Consider the following 23,640-nt stretch of genomic DNA (forward strand, 5'->3'; position numbering starts at 1 on the left):
AATCCTAAATTACAACCAATAGCACAAGGCTAAATTTCAACAGTCAAAACGTTAGAACCATGTTTGAGGTGGAGTATTATATAGTATTTCTGGATGTCTTTTATTGTAATGTTCTATTTTTCTGTACAATTAAATAGTCCAGGGTTGTGTTTATCTCTTCTCGTGTACATACTGTTTGGTTTTAGTTTGATCTGGTTCAATTCCTATGTTCCCAAGGAAATCCACTGTTTCTGCTTTGATTTCTACATTAGGATCAGGACACCTCACAAGTTGGAGTATTATTGCACAAAAGACACACATTGGGAACATAGTATACAATACTGCTGTTATTAGGATCCAGATAATTGTGGTGTTCTAATTAAAGAGGGAACCTCCTTGATTTGTCAGGCGTGAACCAAAAATGGCTGCATGAATGCAAATGTTCACCAATGATGAAATGTGTCAGGAGCTCCTCGTCCTTATTTTCAGTAGAGAGGTTTTTGCCCTTGGCTTTCAAATTCAGACCAAGCATCATTTAGTTCCATGAAAATCATCTTGGCATATTGTTCATAGGCTTGTCCTGTAGCCTGTGAGGGGACATGGAAAACAAAGCTGAAGTATTACTTAGATAACAAAGGTGAATAATTTGCTTTTTGAATGCTTTAAAATGGTTAGTGCTGAGCGTTTATTAGAATTGTTTCTTAAATGTCTGTGCTCTATAATGTTAATGCATAGTATTTAAACACAGTTGTAACTCTAGCTACGAAATTAATTGGTTCCAAGACTTTTCGTAACTTGAAAATTTCATAAGTAGAGGTGATATATATATATATAAATAAATATATACACACACATATATCATGAAACGAAAAGACAGTGTTACAAAATATGCTTGTTGTTCACAGTTACATGACAAGGCTCCAATAAGTAGAGCTTATTTGGCAATAGCAACCAGAGAAAGTTGGAGCCAAGCTTAATGAAGAGCACATTTTAGGCCTCAGGGACTGCAGGTGGTTATAAAAGACATAGGTTTTTAATTATTGACTGTCCATTTGCTTAATCATTCCATAATTTTTCCCCTCAGAATCAATTGACTCCATATTCTTTTCCATAAGTTGTTTCCCTCCGCTTGTAGCAGCAGACGTGACTAACGTGAACAATTCTTGCCATTTGAAATGACTCAAGTTTTGTGTCATGTCTGTGACTTATTTCATTTTCTACACAATAAAACAACTGATTGAACATTGACAGGTACTGGTAATTCCATAACGTTCGCCAAGGAATTAATTTTTTGTATCTATTTTCATGCAAGGGATAATTCAATACATTCTTGCTGACTGGAGGAAGTCCATAGATCTAAATTAGATTTTTACTTTTATGAAGTGTTTAATAATCAAATAAAAACTTAATAATATAAACCATATAATGTCCAATACTTGTTCTTGTTCTCTTCACCAATTACCAATAATTAGATAGGCGTCTTCTATCTTTTCAATTATTTGCTAGTGTAGGCTGTAGGGGCACAAATGAAAGTATCACTAGCCAACAACACACACGCACTCCAACACACATGTCTACACGTAGTCTATTCAATAAATCAGGCAATAACTCATTGACTTCCACTGACGTCACTAGACATCTCATTCAATTGGACTGCACTCTGGATTTACTTTCTCGGGCTGCACAAAACGATGCTGAGGACCAGATTTGGCTCCTGGGTGGCCATAATGACACCTGTGCTTCAAACCAATGTTGAAAAATGCAGAAATGCTTTACACCTAAGCTGCAGTCAGCCAAGAAACAATGTCAACAAGCTGGGTCTATTCACACCTACATTAAGAGCCAAAGACTGCACATGGGCATGTTATGCAAAAGGGTGACTCCTGTGACAAGATTAGTCAAGAAATGGGTACTTGCTCAACCAGGTTATTCAATTGATTAGTTCCTTAAAGCTTCCTGTGCTTTTTGAAAGCCTGAATACCTCTTTTAATCATGACAAAGTCAAAGGTTGATTAGTGGGGACTGATTAGAGATACAGGCATATGACATGCTGATAGAAGAAGGTAAATAGTGGGGAGGAGACTCCACAGCTAATCTAGGTTCAACTAGCCAGTTTCAGTGTTTCTGTTCATTTTTAAACCACTTTCCTGAACATAGATGATTGTGCTGCTCCTAAATCGGATGTAATTTTCTGCACAAAAAGGACTATATTTTTTCTATTTTTAAAATATATATATTTCCGCATTGAGTCAAAAAGATGTCCATCCGTCTTCTGATAGTAGTATTTTTTCAGTCGATTTTGTGCTCTCAGGAATTAATGAAGCCAAGAACGAACGATATAAATGTTTTCTTAACTATGGCATGGCAAGTAGCCCAGCACATTCAGCCCAATTCCAGTTGTTATGTCTGCGGTTTTATGCCCCAGACGGGCGGAGAAGGCTTGCCCCTGATGGCCTTGCCTGCCTCTGACTGCGACACTTGCCATTTGCTGCATATCCCCTTTTCTTTGTCCTATTCTCACCCCGAATGTCCTCGCCTCGCGAAAATGAGGCCCCTGCACTGTCCGGGACTACGTTCAAACTGCATCAGGTGCGTGGAGACACCAATGCCGGTTCCTGTTCAGGTCATTCCCCTGAAGTTTTCCTGGTGTCTCGAAAACGACGGGAAGGCACCTGTAGGAGAATCGGACTGCCTGCATACGTTCAAATGGGACCCGAAACATCCTGACAGTGAGTTTCAGTCAGTGAAATCGCCGCCCCAGCAATGCCTGGAGACTGCAGGTCCGTCTCGGCTCAATGCGATCGCTCGCTTCGCTGCCACTTGCTCCATATCTTCTCCAGTAGGAATGTTCTGGGTGTGTGGGAACCTGGCTTACCCCTATCTACCAGTGGATTACAAAGGACGTTGCGGTTTAGCATATGTTATCCCGGCCATGAGAGTAACTCAGTCTTTACCCAAGAAAGATCCTGTTCAAAGAATCAAACGTGGGGTTTCTGATACATTTTGGACACATCATCAGTCACCATTCAAGAATGCAGTTGGGTCTCTTCTACCGTTTTATGGAGTTATGTCGGCTTTGGATCAAATTGCAGATTTGTCTCACGCAGTAGAAATTATTGCAAATGAGACCAGTCGGGCACTCATGCTCGTGTCGAGTGAGTTGGCCTCTGTTCGGTTGCTCGCTTTACAAAACCGAGCAGCTTTGGATTTTCTCTTAGCAGCCCGAGGCGGGACCTGTTCTGTGATCGGCGCTGAGTGTTGTACCTTTGTGCCGGACTATAATGTCACTCTTGCTAATATAATTGATCACCTTCATAATACTTCCAATTTTGTTCATCAGGAGGACAGTTCTTTATTCAGCTGGTTGGAGCCCACCTTTGGCTCTTTTACTCATCACATTATCGAAGGGCTGATCATTTTCCTCGTAGTCGTTTTCATATTTTATCTCATTGTGTCATGTATTAGAAATTTCCTGTTCGGCATCAAATAACGTACAACGATCATTTGATGGTTTCTGATATCAGAGTCCCAAACAGTTGTTTGCGCAATTTGCTTGATTGCTTCGGACACACTTTCAAACGCTTCAACCTGCACAAGGGACTAAAGATGGAAATTAGCCAATGGTTAAATCTGACATATTTATGTTCATTCGCATGAATGTTTATATGATCATTAATCTGTACTGTCCCTTTATTAAATAAATCAAACTCAAACATGTATTTTCAGTTCCTGTACACTGAGTTGAATATGTCTATATTAAGCATCTACTGTATATTTGTGACCATCTAATTTAAAAAGCCTCATAATAATAATGCTGCTACCTGTCTCGGAATAAGAAAGTGGAACCAGTGGAAATTAGGCGATCAATTCAAGAAGGTTAAGAATGCCGACATTATGAAATACATTGCAATAAAAGGATGTTATTAAAGTCTATAAGATATGGGTAGACTTAAATAAAATGAGCTATGTATCGCCCATTTTTATTCCAGAAGGTGTATCTTGATTCTCAAATTTCAGCCAGCTGATGGCAGTAGTGGACATTTTGTCATATTGTGTCATTCAGGGGCTGTAGATGCATTAATCCTAACTATAAGCCCTCAATGAGATAGGATTTAAATTTTTTCTCCAAATGGTCTCACCTTATCTGGATGTACGACGAGGACCGCTTTGCGGTAGACCTTTTTGACTTGTTCTGGAGTCACCAGGTCAGCCATTCCCACTGGCTTCCAGCGTGTTTCTCCTTCCCACAACACTGTATGCATAGTGGACAGGAGTGCTCGGATGTTCCGTTCTTTCCTTTCAATCCATTCTAGAATCTGCAAAACAAACAGGAAGGCACGTCATTGGCCAGCAATGACCAGATATAACACAATTAATGTTTATCAGAGTAGTTTACCAGCCAAACATTTTATTTACCTCAAACCTTTACCCTAAACCCAAAAAGTTGGTCTTTAATGAATTTCTAAAACAATAGAAATTAGGTTTATGGCAGATATTTATTGTATATTGTTTTTTTTTTTTGTATACTTGTAACATTTGTGAATACAGAATGGGTCTGTACCATCTATTAATGAAATCTTTCTATATTGAATCTCATCTCATTTTCTGAACCACTTGGTTTAGGGTCGCGGGGGGCGCCGGGGAGCCTATCCTAGCCCAGCTGACTCCCGGGCCTGAGGCGGTGGACACCCTGAATCGGTGGCTAGGTGGGCCACCATGCACTCTCACACCAATACCTCGGAGCAATTTAGAGTGTCCCAACAGCCTACCATGCATGTTTTTAGAATGTGGGAGGAAACTGGAGTACCCAGAGGAAACCCACACAGGCCCAGTGAGAACACGCAAACTCCACATGAATGGACAAGACCTGGATTTGAACACAGGACCCCAGACGCGCTAAGCACTTGCGCCACCGGGCCTCCCCTGTATTGAATAGTTCCCCTAAATATATATAAATAATAAATCAAATAGTTCTTACTTTAATTTTCTCGGGGTCCATCTCTTTGGCCAATTCTTCCTTCCTCATTTCTGCTATAGTTCTGGGTCCTTTCTTATCTTTGGGTCCTGCAAAGCCTTGACCAGACAGGAGATCATCAAAGTTGGCATTGGAAGCCTTGACCCGCGACCCTGAAATAAAGAACAAACAATGGAAAAAACAAATAAACAAAAAAAAATGTTCACATGTACAAATTACATATTTTTTAAAATTATTTTGTTACATTCATATCAGACAGGGGTCTCGAACCTACGGTGGGCCAATTTCTGACTATGGGACAGTATTTTGCAGCCCTTATTTGATATTCACTTGCCTTATTAGTGTTTTTTTCTTCTTACAGACAAATAACACACAGTCATTAAGTTTGATTCTCACCCATCTGTGCTTTGGCCGCAGCACTTGGGGATCCACCTCCAACTGCAGAGAAACTAACATTGTAGTTGGGTCGGTTCTGGGGGGAAGTGTGAGGAATGGAGGTATGGCTAGGGCTCGGCTTGGGCTGCGGTGTGGGTCCCTGTGCTTGGCCTTGCCAGCCTCCTGTGCCAGTATTAGGCTGCCATGATGGGAAGGCACCTCCTGAGTGGGATTGCCACCCTCCTGCATGGTGTGGAGATGGTGGAGGCCGCGATGGGGAACCCACTGAAGGAAAGGACGGGCTGGTTCCTGTCGGCGTGGTTGGTTTGCTGGAGAATCCGGAACCTCCTGGAATAACGTACTGAGTTTACGGCATAATACAGTAGAAGATAACAAAAACTATATAGTTGAACAGAGGAACATGAATGGTAACATACCTGCGAGACTTCCCCCGAGGTTGCCTAGGTCAGCAAAAGGGTCTAGGTTGTTTGGCTTGGTTTGATGGGTTGGTGTGCTATGGACCGAACCGGTGGGGCTTGTGGTGGCGGATCGGCTGCCCATTGCCAGGCCTCCTCCTACAAAAATAAAGGGAACAGGTATTTTTTAAAGCAATTTGTGAGATATCTTAGAGATGTGTCACTGTCATTGCCGTCTCCTAATCTGATCAGACATGGAAATAGAAGTAAAAGGATCTCAGGTGTACCTGTACTTGTGGTGGCAGTCCTGTTCCATTCCCAACTTCCCATGATGTTTTGCTGTTGAATGTTAACAGTTGGGGCTGCAGACGAGACAGGAGAACTCCGGCCTATTCAACAACACCAATTTTCAATTCAAAGTAGGTTTGCAGATTAAGTTGAGTCTATCCCACATTACTTTGATTGAGAGGAAGGTGAAAACTGGACTGCTAGCCAATTGGTGTAGACATTTATGCTTCTGGGAATAATTGTTTTGGCTCAATATACCTAACTTCTTTTAAATTGTAAGATTAAATCCAAGAGTGCTTAGAAAAGTCAGGAAGTCTCCACAGAGGAAGCATTTAAATCAATTTGAAACTTAAAACTACTTCTAATGTGAGGTAGTCGTACTCATCATTAAATCACTTTACTGCATATAAATTGTTCATTCATCCATTTACCGAGCCCTGCATATCCTTATATGGGCAGCGGGCTGCTAAAGCTTAACGTAGATAATGAGACGAAAAACTGTTCATACAAATAAATGTAAAATTCAAGCAAAACTGGAGGCAACAAATTGTGGTTTATTTGATTAAGGTGGTAAGTAGAGCCAAATATTAATAAAACGTTTGTCATTCAATTTTTTTGTGGTAGTATGATAAAAGGCTGGTTAAAATAATTGCCTTACAGATACAAAACACAGGTTGCCATCTCCTTTTGGAACATCATCTGGGATAAGTTTGCATGATCTCACCTTGCTTGTGTTTTTTTTCTCTTTAATTTTCGGAAAATAGGCCTCTTGAGTTAATGCAAGAGTTTAATGGGTTCTGATTTTCCTATGTTTGCATGTCTGTGTGGGTTTCCTCCATAAGAATGAATGGTTGTTTGTCTCATTGTGTCCAGTGATTGGATGACAACCAATTTGGGGTGTTCCCTGCCTACTGCCCACACTCATTAGGATAAGTGGTATGGAAAATGAATGAATGAAAAGATACTATTATATTCAGATGTTACATATGTACTGTCTTCCCTTTATTAACTTTGAAAGGGAATTGACTCTTTGGTTTTTGGTTGTTTTCGCCCCAAGCAAATGTTAATGGACATGGACAATGCAAGCTTGAGTTAAAGCATAGCAGTTGACTTAATGATGCAATGCAGCATGCTGTATATAACGTGGAGGGTCACAGACGGTACTCATGATCTCGTTAAAGTTGAGCAACAGAACAGCAAAGATAGGCCTCACCAAAGCTTGAGGGCTGCAGGCTGGGGGCTGAACTGGGAGAGGCATGCAGGAAAGGATCTGGCTGCCCCGAATTACCTCCTCCGAGGAATGAACCCACAACCTCCTGAGGCTTTGGCGTAGGGGCTGCCCCAAATGGGTTGAACACTGGACAGCAAATAAAAATTTCAATAGAATTAGACAAGTTTTATAATCATTTAATCTGCTATTTTTCCATTTGATTTAGTTTGATAATTTCATTGCAAATGGCCGGAAATATTGTAGACTGTTTAAATCTCTGTCATATTTATGATACACCTTCATATGTATGATGTTTTCATCAATTCATAAAGAGTATTATTTATCATGAAAGCAAGATTTCAATGTCAGTAGACATTCCCATGTTAGTAATTGAGAACATCAACAATCATGCTGACTATGTCTATTTTCTATTACAAATGACTTGAGGGCATAATTATCATTATCAAACAGAGGGCAGTTTAAAATGTTGAATTTGATCACTGCCTTTTTTTGCTATTGAAAAGTACATGTGACGTTATAAAGATAAGAAGGTATATAAAATGTGCGTGCGACCCGGTGTAGCGATTGGTTAGCGTGTCGGCCTCACAGCTCTGGGATCCTGGGTTCCAGACCTGTGTGGAGTTTGCATATTCTCCCCGGGCCTGTGTGGGTTTTCTACGGGTTCGCCAGTTTCCTCCCACATTCCAAAGATATGCATGGTAGGCTGTGGCCACTTTAAATTTCCCCTAGGTATGGATGTAGTAAGTGTACATGTTTGTCTGCCTCCTTGTGCCCTGCGATCAGCTTGCCACCGATTCAGGGTGACCCCCGCCTTGCGTGGAGTCAGCATAGGCTCCAGCACCCCCTGCTACCTTAATGAGGATTGAGCGGTTCCCGAAAAGAACGAATGAATTAATAAAATGTGCACTTAATGTGATCTGTTTCATGGAAGTCGCTTCATGTAGTTAACAACTTTTGACAACAGAGGTCACTGCATCTGGTTAAAAGAACTCTATTGTTTAAAAAAACAGGCCCAAACCATCAAATATCAGTTCAAGTTTGTGTAGCTGAACTAATGCACCAATCGTAACTAATTTCTTAACACTTCCAGGATGCTCATTTAACTCAATTTAGGAATTGACAAATTAATGTTCACCATCAATTGCATTGAAATAGCAGCATTCGCAGTGAGTCTTGCTAGATAAATGTATATATAAAAATCACCTGAAGGGCCTGGCGAAGAACATGGCGAAGCAGAGTTTGGTACTGTTTTTTGTGGGGTGGAGTGGGTGGAAGATGGCCCACTAGTTGGTTGGGCTGGACCCCCCAAAAAGTCCCCTAGAAGGTCAGTAGTTGCAGCTGTAGTAGGCGGTGGCTGGGCCGTTGTAGGTGGTTGCTTGATGTCTTCTCCTTCCAAGCCGAGAAGATCTACTACTGCAGGTGGCTCACGGTGCACCGGGGTGGGAGAAGACTGATCACTTTTATGGGTGGCTGCGCTGATACTGCTTCGCTGGCTGGAGAAGGAGAGCATCTCGTCGTCAGATGGCTCGCTCTCCTCACCGTGGCCTCGACCGTCAGGGCCTCCAAGTGGTCTGCTCGGCTCTTGTAGTACCATTTACAGTTTGCAGAATACAGAGGAAGTGAAACATATAATTAGATATGATGTAAAAACTATATAACACAACAAAAATAGGAGTCTATGCGGGGAGTATATTTTAGGGAAAGAAGTGGACTCAATAATAGTTTATCTAATGAGAAAATCGGCTAAAGAAGGAAACAATGGATAAAGTGTTACTGCCGCTAAATAGAGCTATCCGGGGATAACCTAATCAAAAGCAATACTCGATATGTACAACTTTTTTGTTGCACTTTTTAAAAGATAGATATCAACATTCCAGTTGAAGAAGAAAAAAGGTTAAGTAAACTTTATCCAGACTTGATTTTCAGACATTGTTAACAAAGATTTTGATTATATTTAATCAATCTATTTTCTGTATGACTTCACACAACTGAATGGTTGGTATCTATTCTTTATGTCAAAATAGGTGGGCCATGGACCAACTGCTTCAACTGAAATACTCTATAAATACTTCTGTCACTATAAAAGTGACAGAACTGTTAACTATGCCAAGCGCCTTGTAAATATGTTTTCTGGCCAAACGACAATGACACTGGAGGACAACATTCAGGGTCCATTCAATGCAATCAACACAGTTTTTACCACTCAATCTAGCTACAAACTATTGGTATGCTTGTAGTAGTAGATTGAATAATCTGCCTCCATATAATATACTATAATCTATGTTCAAACTGAAGGGCTCACTGATTTACTTAACTACTTCAGTTTTGTATAGTATTTCAATTCCCACACTCAACTCTGCTGTCTTACCCTCCAAATCCAGGCCTTCCATCTCATCTTGTTGAAGGAGAAATGAAAGTTATTTTGTGACATTAATTATAGTTCAATAGCAGGATTCTACATGTAATATGTTGTATTTCTTGAATACATAATCCAAGATTAACTGTTCCTATATGAGTATTCCGCCTGACTTTGGTGCGGTCTGGGTTCGATTCCCACTCGGTGGAAATGTGATTGTGAGAGTGAGTGATTGTCTGTCTCTCTTTGAGCCCTATGACTCACTGGCGACCAGTCTAGGGTGTAGTTTGCCTTTCACCCAAAAACAGCAACCCTTTCGAGGATGGGCAGTATGGAAGATGAATGAATGAATAATAAGTATGTAGACAAATTTAAAACTGTGAGAGCTACAGCGAATTAAAAGTTATGTACTTTTGTAAGTAGTATAGTAGTAACGTGTTTTAACCAAATAGAAGTTGGAAAAGGACACATTCTATTCACATTCTATTGAATGTATTTAAAGTTTAATCATATCTAAAACTATCAAATCTATTAAATATGGCTTTATATGTAACGATTAGAAATAAATACATTCTTATTGGCTATGATACATGAAGCTGTACATATGATTCTTTTATTAAATGTAGTGAAAATGTGATTACCTATGGCAGGGGTAGCCAAACCGGTCCTCAAGGGCCGCTGTGGGTGCAGGTTTTTGTTACAACCGATCCAGCGAAGGCACTTTAACCAATGAGATTTCTGCAGAAAACAAGAAGCACCTGACTGCAATCCGCTGATTGCACTTGTAGGACACCAGATTGGTGAATAGGTGTCCTCTTGATGGGTTGGAATGAAAACCCGCACCCACTGCGGCCTTTGTGGAATAGTTTGGACAACCCTGACAAATCGTCTCAAATTGTCGATTTCACATGCTTCTATAAAGTTACGGTGGGATATGTGGAACAAAACATTGTTAAGTATTGTCTTCATTTTCTGTGGAAGTTTACCACAAAACTGTAATCAGTGGGTCAAGTACCAGCAATAGCGAGTGCATCCTGGTGCTCTTGATGGCAGGTGAAAAGCACATTGGGATTCAGGTCTTTAGATGGGAATTGTTCCCAAGGTGGCGTCAAGTCTTTCTGCTTATCTAAACTCTCCACCTCCACGTCCACTATGACATGGAACAGCTGGGGATACTTGTCTGGAGATTCACATGCATCCAACTCCACTCTGAGAGGAAAAATAAAAGCTGAGTTACAAGCAATTGGTGATTAAATCCAACAACCAATTAAGCTATTTTAGCTATTTTATTCTTAAAGCCTATTTATTTTGCAATTGCTGTCATGAACACACTTACAACCACACTGTATCATATTTTCCAGACTATAAGTCACACTGTTTTTTATAGATTTGCGCGGTTAGAGCTTCCAAAAACTTTTTAATATGTTGCTTATCTTGACTGTCCCCTATTTTTCAACTGAATTCATTTATAAAGTTGTACAACCGACTATAAGCGGTACAGAAAATGAATGAATGTTATATAACTTCTCCTTCAGTGCAACTAATATATTTTCTTTCCATTCATTGTGCATTTGGTGGCTAGTGCTACATATATTTTTCCTTTGATTCAGTTTTTTTTTTGCTTTTGCGATTTATAGTTTGAAAAATACAGTAATAACAAGCAAGGAAATAACAAAACAGAAAGTTTATTAATAATTATGAACCAAAAGGTCTGCACAGAACTACTAACACTAAGCATGAGAGGGGTCCTTGCTGTTCTAACCATTTTATAGAACACCAGAATAGGTCTTACAAGGTCACCAAGCCACTAGAAATCTATGAAATGATTGAAGTAATGAATTCATTCAAATAGATGTGTTTTAAAAAAAAGCCTTACTTGTTAAATTTTAACACAGTGGTTCCAGGAGCAATGAATCCAGTGTGAAACTGGATCTGGAAAATTTGTGTGTTGGACACCTAAAGGGTAAAGAACAATATTACTTTCAACAAATGAGGTTAAAAAATATGTTTTATTTAAAGTTAAAAGGAAGGTTTTCTATTTTCTTTGACAATAGATTGATCTAAAGATAACTTTTCGATCACATTTTTCTAAGAGGCACTTGTAGATGTCACTATATGTTCAAAATGAAGCCACCAAAAAGAATAAATATCTACCTTAGCTTGCAGACGTCCTCCAATAGTGGACCTCATGTGATAGACAGAAACTACCACATCTCCCTGTACGCTGACACCCAGAGGAAAAAACACTTTCCCCTCTTGAACTCTGTGCTCTCTAAACGCACAGGTAGAACACAATTTAAAAATCAAATACAAAGTTTGGCATGCACAAAAAAATAAACACAACTTGTGTGTTTACCTTGCCCTTCATCAGAACAGTGTCTTTCTAGTCAAACAACACTTTATATTACGTACCTCATTCTCTCGTACTCCTGGGCCGTGGTGAAGATTTTGGTTTCTCCGATGAGAACGTCACAGAAAGGCCGACAGCCACTCCGTTGTTTGTTAAAGCAGGGAACTGGACTCATGGTGAGAGACTTGATAATCAGAGGCTTGCTGTGTGGTAGACTGGGCTTCTCTGACACCATGCTACACACATACCCAATGTACCTGCAAGAGGACAAAGTACAATCTGTATAAAGATGAGGTACCCTGATACATATGGAAGTTTTCTCTATGTGTCAGTTCTGTAATATCACATTGCCCAAAATTCATGCATCAAATGTGATACTAATATCATATGTGGAGCCTCCACACATTGATTCCTGCCCCGTAATGGTGTAATTGTGAGTGTGAATGGTTGTCTGTCTCTATGTGTGCCCTATGACTGAATGAATGAAAATTAGTCATCTAATTGTGACATATTTAAAAGGTTCAAATCTTTGACTTTTCTCCTTGATGGAATTAAACTCTAGGCATATCACACTTTAAGGAAATGTGAGCATGTAATATTCAGGGGTGGAATTATTATATATAGATGGTAGTAGTACCAAGAGTACAGAATAGGCATGTACAAATAATACATTTTTGACTAACTCACATTGATTCATTTTTTTCCATTATTTTTAATTACAAATGATTTTGATTCAAATTGGTTATTTTTTTGTATTTTTGATTACAATTTTTTTTTATTGTTTTTGTTGTTGTTCAGTACGATTTGGTAAAATAATTGACTTATATACATGTCCAACATTCCTCCCATATTCCAAAGGCATGCATGGTAGGCCAATTGGACACTCAAAATTGCCCCTAGACATGAGTGTGAGCATAAATGGTTGTTTGTCTCATTGTGCCCTGCGATTGGCTGACCACCAATTCAGGGTGTCTCCCGCCTCTGGCCCAAAGTCAACTGGGATATGCTCCAGCGCCCCACGTGAACCAAATGAGGATAAAGCGGTTGAGAAAATGAGATGAATTGAGACATATCCAACAGTCATGCACCGTAGAAGGTTAGTTTGTGTTCTTGTCGGAAGTCATAAAAGAAGGCTACAAAGGGCTAAAAAATAATTTTAGGGGGGTGCCGGGGCAAAATACAAACAATTAAAGTGCTAGTTTCAATGTGTTTTTCTTTCTCTCATCACGCTAAGCCACTTTATAAGACTTTCTTGTCAAACCTGCGGTGTGATGGCCAAAGGCCCGAGCCTGGTCTCTTAGCGCTTAGGAGTTGCATGGCAGGAACTGGATTATTGAAGAGGTGGCAGAAGCAAAACATGGCACACACCAAAACACCTGAAGGACCACGGCCATCCTAAAGAGCACACGGCACAAAATCATGACACACAGCAAAGTAGTAAAATAAAGCGCCAGAAATAGAATAATATGTGAAGCCATTTGAAATATAAAGTCAGACTTCAATAATTATGTGTACCATTATCGTAAACTCATTTCGTAGAGTTCATTACACATTCATGACAGACATTTCCGTAACTTGCAATAACAACCATCAGCGCTAAATGCCTGTGTCTGTAAGAAATACATTAGTTTTAATTGAAATATACAATTATATGGAAAAAAAAGAACTGTGTTGCATAAACAGTCAACAATGTGTGCCCTCTCTGTCAATTTTTGTTCTAGAAGAAATGCACAACAAGAAATAAGCTTCATGAGTGGAATTGAACCTCCCAAATGAAAATTAAACTTGGTAAATTACATTACATATACCGTATAAGCCGTACCCTTAAAATTGCCTTAAAATGGTTGAATTTGACAACAGCAATATCAGTTTTCTTTTAAAATTATTACATCATCTTACTCATTTTAAGTGATAACCATTTTTCAAACACTTTTTTTTTTATATTTCTTCATGATATGTTGCAATAGATATCATCTTACCGAGCAAGTGATGACACACACATTCTTGGGGTTCTGTTTAAGCCAGTTGTGCATGTTCTTACATACAGCAAAGAGGTTGTGGAGACTGGGAGCCTGGCGAGCAGGCCAATTACACTCTGAAACCTGGAGAGGGTTTGGGAGACATGGATGACAGAAAAAAGAGGACCAAGTTGAAATTTCAGAAATAAAAACAGAACGACAAGAGGGGAAAGGAGTGGGGAGAAATGTTGTGAAGAAAGATATGCATGTGAGAGCAGAGCAGCAGGAGTCCAACAGCACAACACAAGCTGTCATCTGAGAAGCAGGCACCTATTTAGGCCATGATGTTTCTACAAAGGCTTTTAGGTCATGAAAAAAGAGGAATATTGAGCAGAGTCTTAAGGAACTATTAGATTTTAGACCAAGCAGTACAAGCTCATCGAAGAGCTGATGTAGACAAAGGAACTACAAGCTTTCACAGTCATTTTGTATCAATAGTATTGTATTGGTTGAGAAAATAATTATGATTATTTAGTCTATAAATTAGGCAGTGTTCTCGTAATAATTTCTATCATCTCATTTTCTGAACCGCTTTATCGTCATTAGGGTCGCGGGGTTGCTGGAGCCAATCCCAGCTGACTACGGGCCAGATGCGGAGGACACCCTGAATCGGTGGCCAGCCAATCGCAGGGCACAAGGAGACAACCATGCACACTCACACTCATTCCTAGGGGCAATTTAGAGTGTCCAATTACTCTACCATACATGTTTTTAGAATGTGGGAGGAAACCAGAGTACCCGGAGGAAACCCACGCAGGGCCGGGGAGAACATGCAAACTCCACAAAAGTGGGTTTGACCTGGATTTGAACCCAGGACCCTAGAGCTGTGAGGCCGACATGCTAATCACTCGCTCTACCGGGCTGTCTCGTAATAATTTAAATAACTAAAAATAAAAATAAACAAAAAATTAAATTATTTAATCAAAAATATCTTGTATGGAGGAAAGAAACTGAGCGGTTTTCCTGCTGAAAGTGCAGGGGGCAGATATTTTACCCTGTTGGAGAATTTGGCTCCGCGATAGTTGCGCTGGGACAAGTTGAAGACAGTATAGTGGTCAGCATGGCGGCCATCGAGGAAGGATCGGATGTCTTCTACGTGGTTCTGAGCGCCAATTTGCACAGACTCTGCTGGGTATGTCATCACTGAAAAATGACACAGGAACAAAACGTTATGTCATTTAAATTTTAACTTCATTTTAAGTGTGGAAAAAAAGTCAAAGAGTGATCAAGATTAATCAATTACCATGCCTCTGATCAATTAGGTTTTCTGCCCCCAAAATATTGTTTATTATTACATATTTACTACTTTATATTTTAAGTACTGTTGAATCACAATGCATCCAGTACATAACCAATCTACAAATAGCGTAATAATAATTTTGGGGATGAATGAGATTCTAGGTACTTACCTATAATTCGTGTTGTGATATAGGCAATATCCAACTCCCCTTTAGTGTACCTGAAGCAAAGAACAATTTTGACATTCATCACACAGAAAAGTAAAAGCAAAATAAAAAACAAAAAATAAATATGTTATTTCCAAACCAGATATTGGTGTTTGTATGTATATATTGACACCACTGAAAGTAAGGAAAACAATTATTTTAAATAAAATGCTGGAGCTAATGCCAGCTGACTTTGGGTGAAAGGTGAACTACACTCTAGACTAGGGGTGCTCACACTTTTCTGCTCTAAGATCTACTTTTCAATGAGCCAACTTCCCACGATCTACTTTATTGTTAGGGTTCAAATTCATGGGTAGGCAAAGCAGTCCTGGAGGGCCGCTGTGAGTGCAGCTTTTTGTTCCACAGACACTTTATTATGCTGAAACGAGAAGCACCTGACTGCAATCCAGTGATTTCCCTTCTAACACATTTGTGGAAAGGTACCACAGATGTCTTCCTGCAGGAGTGTTCAAACTTTTTTGCACCAAGATCCACTTTTCAGGGAGTTAACCTTCCATGATCTATCTTTATTACAGGCCACTGACAAAGCTCAGCAATTATGTATTGATATACCTCTCATTAGCCTCTATTAACATGTATGGCAGCGGTTGGGAACGGAGGTGAAAAGCCACTCTCGATTCATCCTAAAGCTTACTGCGGACATGCCAAACCCATAAGGGTCTGCAAACTGGTCCTCGAGGGCCACTGTGGGTGCAATTCTTTGTTCCAACAAATCCAACACTAAGGTTTTTGCTGAAACAAGAAGCACTTGACTGCAATCCACTGATGGGACTTCTAAGATACCAGATTGGTGGAAAGGTTTCCTCTAATAGGTTGTAACAAAAACCTGCACCCACTGCAGCCCTTTCTGGAATAGTTTGGAGACCCCTGCATAAGACACCAGGTAAGGAAATCAAAAGAGGGGTGGGATGAAAATGTTATTGTCATGCAATCTACCAATAATACCTTGGCAATCTAACGATAGTTCCCTGGGGATCTACTAGATTGGTCGCCAGTCAGTTGTAAGGAACATAGACTGACAGACAACCATTCACATTTGCACCCCCACCAAGTGGGAATTGAACACACGCCGTCCATAAAAAGTTCTCGCTAAAGAACTACTGCACGATCTATCTTCCTATCGAAAGGACTCCTACATTGACATTCTACATCAAATTTGACTTTTAATGCCTTGTTTTCATTGTAACCAACATTTTATCTTTTGGTCCGTGTGGATTATTTTCATGTGACTTGTCAGGAAACCTCAGTTTTCGACAAACATATACACCTTGTGATTAAATGTTTTTCCCAAAGGTTAACAAAGTCCTATTACTCGCATAGTCCAGACCAGGGGTGGGCAAACTATTCCACAAAGGGCCAAAGTGGATGCAGGTTTTCATTCTAACCCACCATGAGTCCAATTTTTCACCAATCTGGTGTCCTGCAAATGCAATCCTTGGATTGCAGTCAGGTGCTTCTTGTTTTCTGCAGAAGTCTCTTTGGTCAAAATGCCTTTGCTGGATCGGTTGCAACCAAAACCTGCACCCACCGCCGCCCTCGAGGACCAGTTTGCCCACCCCTGGTCCAGACGAATAACTCACATACAGTATATGCAATGAAAAAAACATGCATCACAAGTGGGCGTAATGATATGCACCTTTCTGCATAACAGCAGTGCACTAGCCATTTAGCACAATGAACAAGCATAAATAATTCAGTCATGAGTGCAGTGACAGACAGCAGAGACGATCAGGACTGAAAACAAGAGACAACAGGACTAGGATGCGAATGTTAAAGGGAAAACCCAAGGCAGGAATATTCATGATCAGACCTGCTGAGTCAACAGTTAGAGCAAATGTGTGTGTGGTTTGCCAATAACAGAGCCTTCTTTGTGGTCCCAGTACACAAACTGTGCACTCTCACCAACTGTGCATGGATATCACCGTATCAGACTCTCAAAATAAAAGATTACAAAGGCCTATCACAAAAAGCCAAAAAGGAGGAAACTATTTGGACACAGCTGGGGCATAATTGAGTGTGATACCTTTAATCTTTTCAAATTATTGTACGTTGGACACTGGCTCTTTTTTTAACGAATATCTACCTTTTAAAAACTAAGGCAGTGTTTAATACAGTAAAAAGATGAGTGTATACAAATTCAGGACAGATTTTTTTCTATCAATTCCCCATTGAAAACACTTACGTGGAAACCTGATGCATGACCTTGGTGGATGTATCTTTTAGAGTGTCCTTGATATTATCCTTGAAGTTACTAAAGAACTTTCCAGCTCCGCCTTTCACCATATCAAGCAGTCCTCCACCATAATTAGCGTCCATATCTGGAGAAAAAATTAGCTTTAATCAATCATCAATCAAGAATTATATTGTTTTATAACAAAAATGGGGTTACATTCAAAAGTCTTTGGACAGAGATGGAGTTTGGCATTACACTGATAAAAATCACCTTATGGACCGGAATTGGGCCACAGTCTATTGGTCAAGGCAACTGGCTGAAAGTATTGGAAAAAATAAAGTAATTGCGACTCTGAAAAACAAGTTCTAGCTGGTGTAGTTTAACACGTTGAAATAAAACTGAGACTAATAAAGACTGTGTTTACTGCACGCAGCATTGCAGTTAAACAGCAAAGGTCAGTTTGGACGACTTGGATCATTAACCAAAACAACATCTTACAAAATACAAGGAGCCTATACGTAAAGTATTAAGTTGTTAGTCAAGTATGTTTAAGATGATTTCACAAGAAAATGCAGTAAAATGTTTTTTTTATACGCCTTAGTTCACATTAAACAGCTTTACATTACTATTGCAGGGTGACACTTAAAAGTAAAAATGCATGTGGCCAAATTGACTCGTATTATCAAACGCACACAAAAGCAAATTTATAGTATTCTCAGGAAGCCAATACTTTATATTTACAACGATTCATTTAAAAATGCACAATTTATCATTGTTTCACAGTGGCGGTGCTCTGGAATGAAATATTTTTCAAACAGGGGGTACATGGTCGCCATTCTGTGCTCAGGGGCACTTATCATATAAAAAATAAGATGTTTTTGGATGGCATACAGCATGGTGCCAATTTCATTGTGTAAACAGCTGAATAAACCCTTGGAGAAAAACAGTTGTCTATGTTCACCACTTTCCTTCCATCACACCCATGACTTGGATAGAGTTTAATTCAAGTTCTTAGTGTAAACAGCTGAATAAACCCTTGGAGAAAAACAGTTGTCTATGTTCACCACTTTCCTTCCATCACACCCATGACTTGGATAGAGTTTAATTCAAGTTCTTATTCTGGTTCAGAGTTTCTGTTTTTGTTGAAAGAAATCTGTAGTGTGACAAACCTGTCTCCAAAAATTTACCTAGCCAGCAACTCTACACTTTTGTTCAAATAAATGACACAATATGTTATGATGTTGTGTGGTGGTTCACTGGGTAAGAAGGTATTAAGACGGGATCATAATTCAAAGATCAGGGATTCAAACCCGGGCTCGGGCCTTTCTTTGTGGACTTTGCGTTTTCTCTCTATTCCTGCATCGGTTTTCTTTAGGTGTTCCGTTATCCTTCCACATTGTCCATAGCTCTGAGTATGTGAATTAATGGTTGTTTATCTAAGGAAAACCAACATTCTTTTCTTCTTCCAATAAATATAGCTGGGATAGTGTTATCTACTCGTCATGTATGAGTTTAAACAGATATGATGAAAGGTCTATACAAAGAATTTGTGGCTTGCGCAGATTTTGGTATATCAGGCAATCATTTGCGTACACTTACCTTTCGGCTGCACAAGAGATGTTTGGAGTCATACAGGCATGCAATTATTGCTAAAACAGATATTTTATGTACTTTTAGAAAATATATATTAGGTTATTTTTGAATAAACAAAAACCCTTTTGGCAAAGTGTTTAACTAGCCTACCGTGCACGTTTTTGGCATGTGGTATAAACCCGGAGTACTGGTTGGGATGTCCACACCTGCTATTTTTTACCTGATGATATATTATTGAACTAAACATTTGAAACATTCAAGCAACAACAATCTCAAAGGCTAAAATCACCATTCAAGCTATCTAGCCAGTTTTCTCAATCACTCTACCTTGGTGAAATGGGATGGAAGGGTTTGTTTACCAGTGGTGCAATTGGAGACTGCTTGAGGTTTTGCCAGTCGGAAGTATACATGCATTGTCATAGTGAAAAAGCCTATACTATGTATTCATTTGGATATACAGTCTGTAAGTAAACAATGTCTACTTCAATTTAGTGAGAAGGTATTGAACTTGCGGTTGTGAGTTAACGTTAACCTGGCAGAAGTGAATCAAGGCAAATGAACAAATCAAACTGTAACCTGAGCGTATTATAGCCTTCAAACCAATGGTGTAGCAAAAAGAACCTTCTGGTGATAACTATAAAACGATCACTACATACAGCAAACATCTGTTCTTCCATAGGTCCGGATGGTGAAGTCATGGTTTCCAGTTCCAAATGCCATCATGAGAGTTGTGTGATCTCATACCTGAGCTGTCCATGGTGCTGCAGTCTTCCTCCTTTCGTGAGCTGGCTTTCTGTCCGTGGAGACCCGCTACCGGGCCTCCGAGTGAGCTGCCTCCTCCCCCTCCTCTGCTGTTACTGAAGCTATCTCTGCCGCTATCGACCAACTGCAAAGATTCATAGCCATTGTAAGTGCTCTTTTTCTTATAGGCGCCCAGCAAGCTCATCACAAAATGACATAAAATCAAGGTTTTTTTAGGGATGGGGTTCAAATAGTAAAATCAATTATGAAGGAGCCCCACAACGGGCCGGCTGTGCCGTCGCCTCCACAGCCGCTGATGCTACTGCTGCTGCCGCTACATGCACCACATGCCCGGGCCCGGGGAAGAGAGTATACGGATGGTTTCACTGCTGTTTGGGGGAGGTGCTCTCTCTCTCTCTCTTTCTCTCCCCCTCTCTCTCTCTATCACATTTCCTCCATCTCTCTTCCTCACTCTCCCCCTCTCTCTCTCTATCACATTTCCTCCATCTCTCTTCCTCACTCTCACCCTCTCTTCCTCCCTCCCTCTATTTTGCTCAGTGCCGCAGTCATATAGTATGCTATTGAGTCAATGGCTTAATTCCTCGGACATAATAAGTATTCCGATCCCCTAATCCATGTAACTCTTTTCCATGTATATATATATCATTCACCTATTATTTCCTCAACACTAGAAAGTAATTGAATATAGTGAATTTGAAGCTACCATTTCACTCTAAATTAAGGGAATGCCTTTATTATATATTTTGGTCTCTAGGCCAAGTCCGAGTCACCTGGGGCTCTCCCGATTCTGAGTCCTGATCTGATACCTCAGTAGTTTATTGAGGGATAAAAGGCATATTTTAATAAACAAAAATCCCAAGTGTAAACCAGGTAATAGCTTTTTATGCACAAATAAGGTTGCAAACAAATTCAATTCAAATATTGTGGAACTGATAACATACAAAAAAAAATCTATTAATTGCAGCAATCAATCAATGTTATACAGTGCAAGTCATTGCAGGTGTTTAACATCGCTTCGGAAAATAAATTGAGTACACAGTATATAAAATTTGAGTTTTTCTATCCTCTGTAAATGATGGGATTGAGCACGATTTTCTAACACGTGATGGGATCGGGTACAACATTACCTGACCATTACGAGTGTTTATGTAACTGATAAACATCAATATTTCTAATTTCTAATTTTGCTAAGATGAGCCACTGTGCAAGATAAAAGAGTCACATTCACTAATATGGCTAATCCATCACCATTTTATCTCATCTAATCTCATTTTCTGAATTGCTTTATCAATAGCAGATAATTGCCACAGCCTTGTTGCCATGAACAACAAGCAACAGTAGCAAAAACTGAGGGCTAAATACAATTAAAAAAGGTACTAGTCTTCATTCATCATACAAGCACTTTCAATGTAGTTAGATTGAAATCTGGTGTCATGAACTTGAGGCTATGCAGAGAGAATCCTCGACCAATGGCAGAATGTTTTGGTCTTATGCCTTGTCCCCTGGCAACACTTTCATGGTTTTGAAAAGAGGACATGAGCCTGGGAAACTTTCTTTCTCCAGCGACAAACACAAAGCTCAGCGGGAACGGGAAGTCCAAAAGGGACGGAATGATACCCCTCAGTTGCCAGACCCAATGCACTCCCGGTTCATTGTAGCTTTGCCAGTCTCAATCTTGAGCACGGAAGAGCAGAACTTGAACCAAATGATTGATGTATTTCATTGTGAATCGTAAAGCGTATACTATTACGCCATTTAGTAAACAGGTAAAATTGATACAATCAATCTTTCTTTATCTGGCGTCACGTACCATTCAATTTGTTGATGTCATGAATATCTGCAACTAAAATATTACTTTAAATATATTTCTCCATTAGGCAGCTTCACAGCTCTGGGATGCAGGGTTAAATTCCAGCTCAGTTCACCTGTGTGGAGTTTGCATGTTCTCCCTGGGCCTGCGTAACATTTCACTGGGTACTCCGGTTTCCTCCCACATTCCAAAAACATGCATGGTAGGCTGACTGGACACACTAAATTACCCCAAAGTATGGATGTGAGTGCATGGTTGTCCGTCTCCTCGTGCCCTGGGATCGGTTGGCCACCGATTCAGGGTGACCCCCGCCTCTGGCCTGGAGGAAACTGGCATAGGCTCCAGCAGCCCCCACAAGCCTAATGAGGATAAAGCAGTTCAGTGAATGAATGGCAAAATAATAGGGTAGATATATTACATTTTTTTGCTGCTTCTGACATGAGGTGTTTGTTGCTTATTGACTCATTTTATCTCAATTTCTGAACTGCTTTATCCTCACTAGGGTCACAGGGTGTGCTGGATACTATCCCAGCTGATTCCGGGCCAGATTCTGGGGACACCCTGTATCGGTGGCCAGCCAATCACAGGACACAAGGAGACAGACAACCATGCCCAATCACACCCATACCTAGTGGCAATTTAGAGTGTCCAATCAGCCTACTATGCATGTTTTTGGAATGTGGGAGGAAACCAGAGTACCGAGAGGAAACCCATGCAGGCCCGAGGTGAACCTGCAAACTCCATACAGACCACATTGAACACTTGCCCCACCTGACCACCCTCTTCGATTCTGAGTTTAAAATGTTGGCTCTTTGTGTCAAACTTATTTGCCAACCCCCGATATATTTGAATAAACTGTTGCAGAATGCTTGCAATCGTTCTATCTCTCGGGCTAGGAAACTCAACCCTGGGGCATGAAACCTAAGCATTTCTAATCTTCTCACGTGACGTAACAGTCATGACGTCACCTGACACGAACACCGTCCTTCCAAACGCATTGCTAATGCGGTTTATCGTCGTTTCCAAATGAAACTCTGCAACTAAATTATTCTGAAACGATGACACAAATAACGACAAAGATGCTGCTTAATGATGTCTTGCACACAAAGTGTATCATTTGCACAACAACCCCAATTCATAGCTTGCTACCGCAAATGACTGCAATCGCAATGTAGTAGTCCCTCGTCTGCAGGTGGGAAAGAACACAGATTAAAAATACAAATTAGGGGGTATTAAAGTGGGATTCGTGCAAGGTATTCCCCACGACCTGCCGCGTTTGCTGCTCGACCGATTACGTAATAACAATAACATCCGGCTTTCTCATCTATGGACGCGCACTAAACAACTACACATAAGAATACCCTAACAAGAATATGCATCACAAAATACATGCAATATGACTTTACTTCACCTTTTAGGCAGGGATGTGGCATTCTACTGAGAGCGCCGTCCTCGCGAGCTGCAAAGATGCGCTGCCAGTCAGCGACCTTTGGATTGTCATTCGTTTGCCAGTCAAAGGTCAAAACGCTAATGGTCCTAGTCAATATACGGGAAATACGTTTGCACCCGGAGGCAGTAACGGGCTGCGATGACACGATCTAATTGCATCCTAGGGAGGAAGAGCCCCACACAGCATCCAGGCATGTGGTAAATCCGCAAAACTGCACCTTCTGTGCATCCTGCCTGCCTTTTCGACTGTGCAGACACGACATGGCAACCTGGTAAAACCTGGAGCGGATTTCTGACGTGATCGTGCATCTTTGTGGATCAGCTGATATTCTGCACGTGATTAGGGATCCTGAAAAATCTCCATTATGTCTTAATTGCTGGGGTTTCAGCATAGAGGGA

General features: G+C 40.3%; 1 protein-coding gene across 3 annotated transcripts; it reads right to left on the reverse strand.

The window, feature by feature from the left end:
- Window positions 1-464: 464 nt before the first annotated feature.
- dnajc6 (DnaJ (Hsp40) homolog, subfamily C, member 6) lies at window positions 465-23,518 on the reverse strand. Of its 3 annotated transcripts, XM_077717051.1 has the most exons (19): window positions 23,204-23,518; window positions 19,965-20,106; window positions 17,637-17,772; window positions 15,398-15,447; window positions 14,983-15,131; window positions 13,950-14,072; window positions 13,232-13,365; window positions 12,033-12,227; window positions 11,775-11,892; window positions 11,497-11,576; window positions 10,636-10,829; window positions 8,468-8,845; window positions 7,247-7,390; window positions 6,033-6,134; window positions 5,767-5,904; window positions 5,351-5,677; window positions 4,958-5,106; window positions 4,119-4,295; window positions 465-566 (listed from the first exon to the last, which is right to left on the reverse strand). In XM_077717051.1, the coding sequence occupies exons 2-19, from the start codon at window positions 19,975-19,977 to the stop codon at window positions 465-467; spliced, it is 2,709 nt and encodes a 902-aa protein (XP_077573177.1). In that variant the 5' UTR covers window positions 19,978-20,106; window positions 23,204-23,518. The 3 variants fall into 3 exon arrangements, with proteins under 3 accessions (XP_077573177.1, XP_077573176.1, XP_077573175.1); XM_077717050.1 differs by lacking the exon at window positions 23,204-23,518 and having other exon boundaries at window positions 7,322-7,390; window positions 19,965-20,346; XM_077717049.1 differs by lacking the exon at window positions 23,204-23,518 and having other exon boundaries at window positions 19,965-20,346.
- Window positions 23,519-23,640: the final 122 nt, after the last annotated feature.

This window comes from Stigmatopora nigra, chromosome 5, assembly GCF_051989575.1.
Source record: "Stigmatopora nigra isolate UIUO_SnigA chromosome 5, RoL_Snig_1.1, whole genome shotgun sequence".
NCBI lineage: Eukaryota > Metazoa > Chordata > Actinopteri > Syngnathiformes > Syngnathidae > Stigmatopora > Stigmatopora nigra.

Coding starts and splice junctions, on each gene's coding strand:
- dnajc6 (XM_077717049.1), bottom strand. CDS start 20,166: ATGAGCTTGCTGGGCGCCTATAAGAAAAAGAGCACTTACAATGGCTAT. Junction 15,132..15,397: donor TATCACAACACGAATTATAG/GTAAGTACCTAG, acceptor GTCATTTTTCAG/TGATGACATACCCAGCAGAG. Junction 5,905..6,032: donor GACTGCCACCACAAGTACAG/GTACACCTGAGA, acceptor TTATTTTTGTAG/GAGGAGGCCTGGCAATGGGC.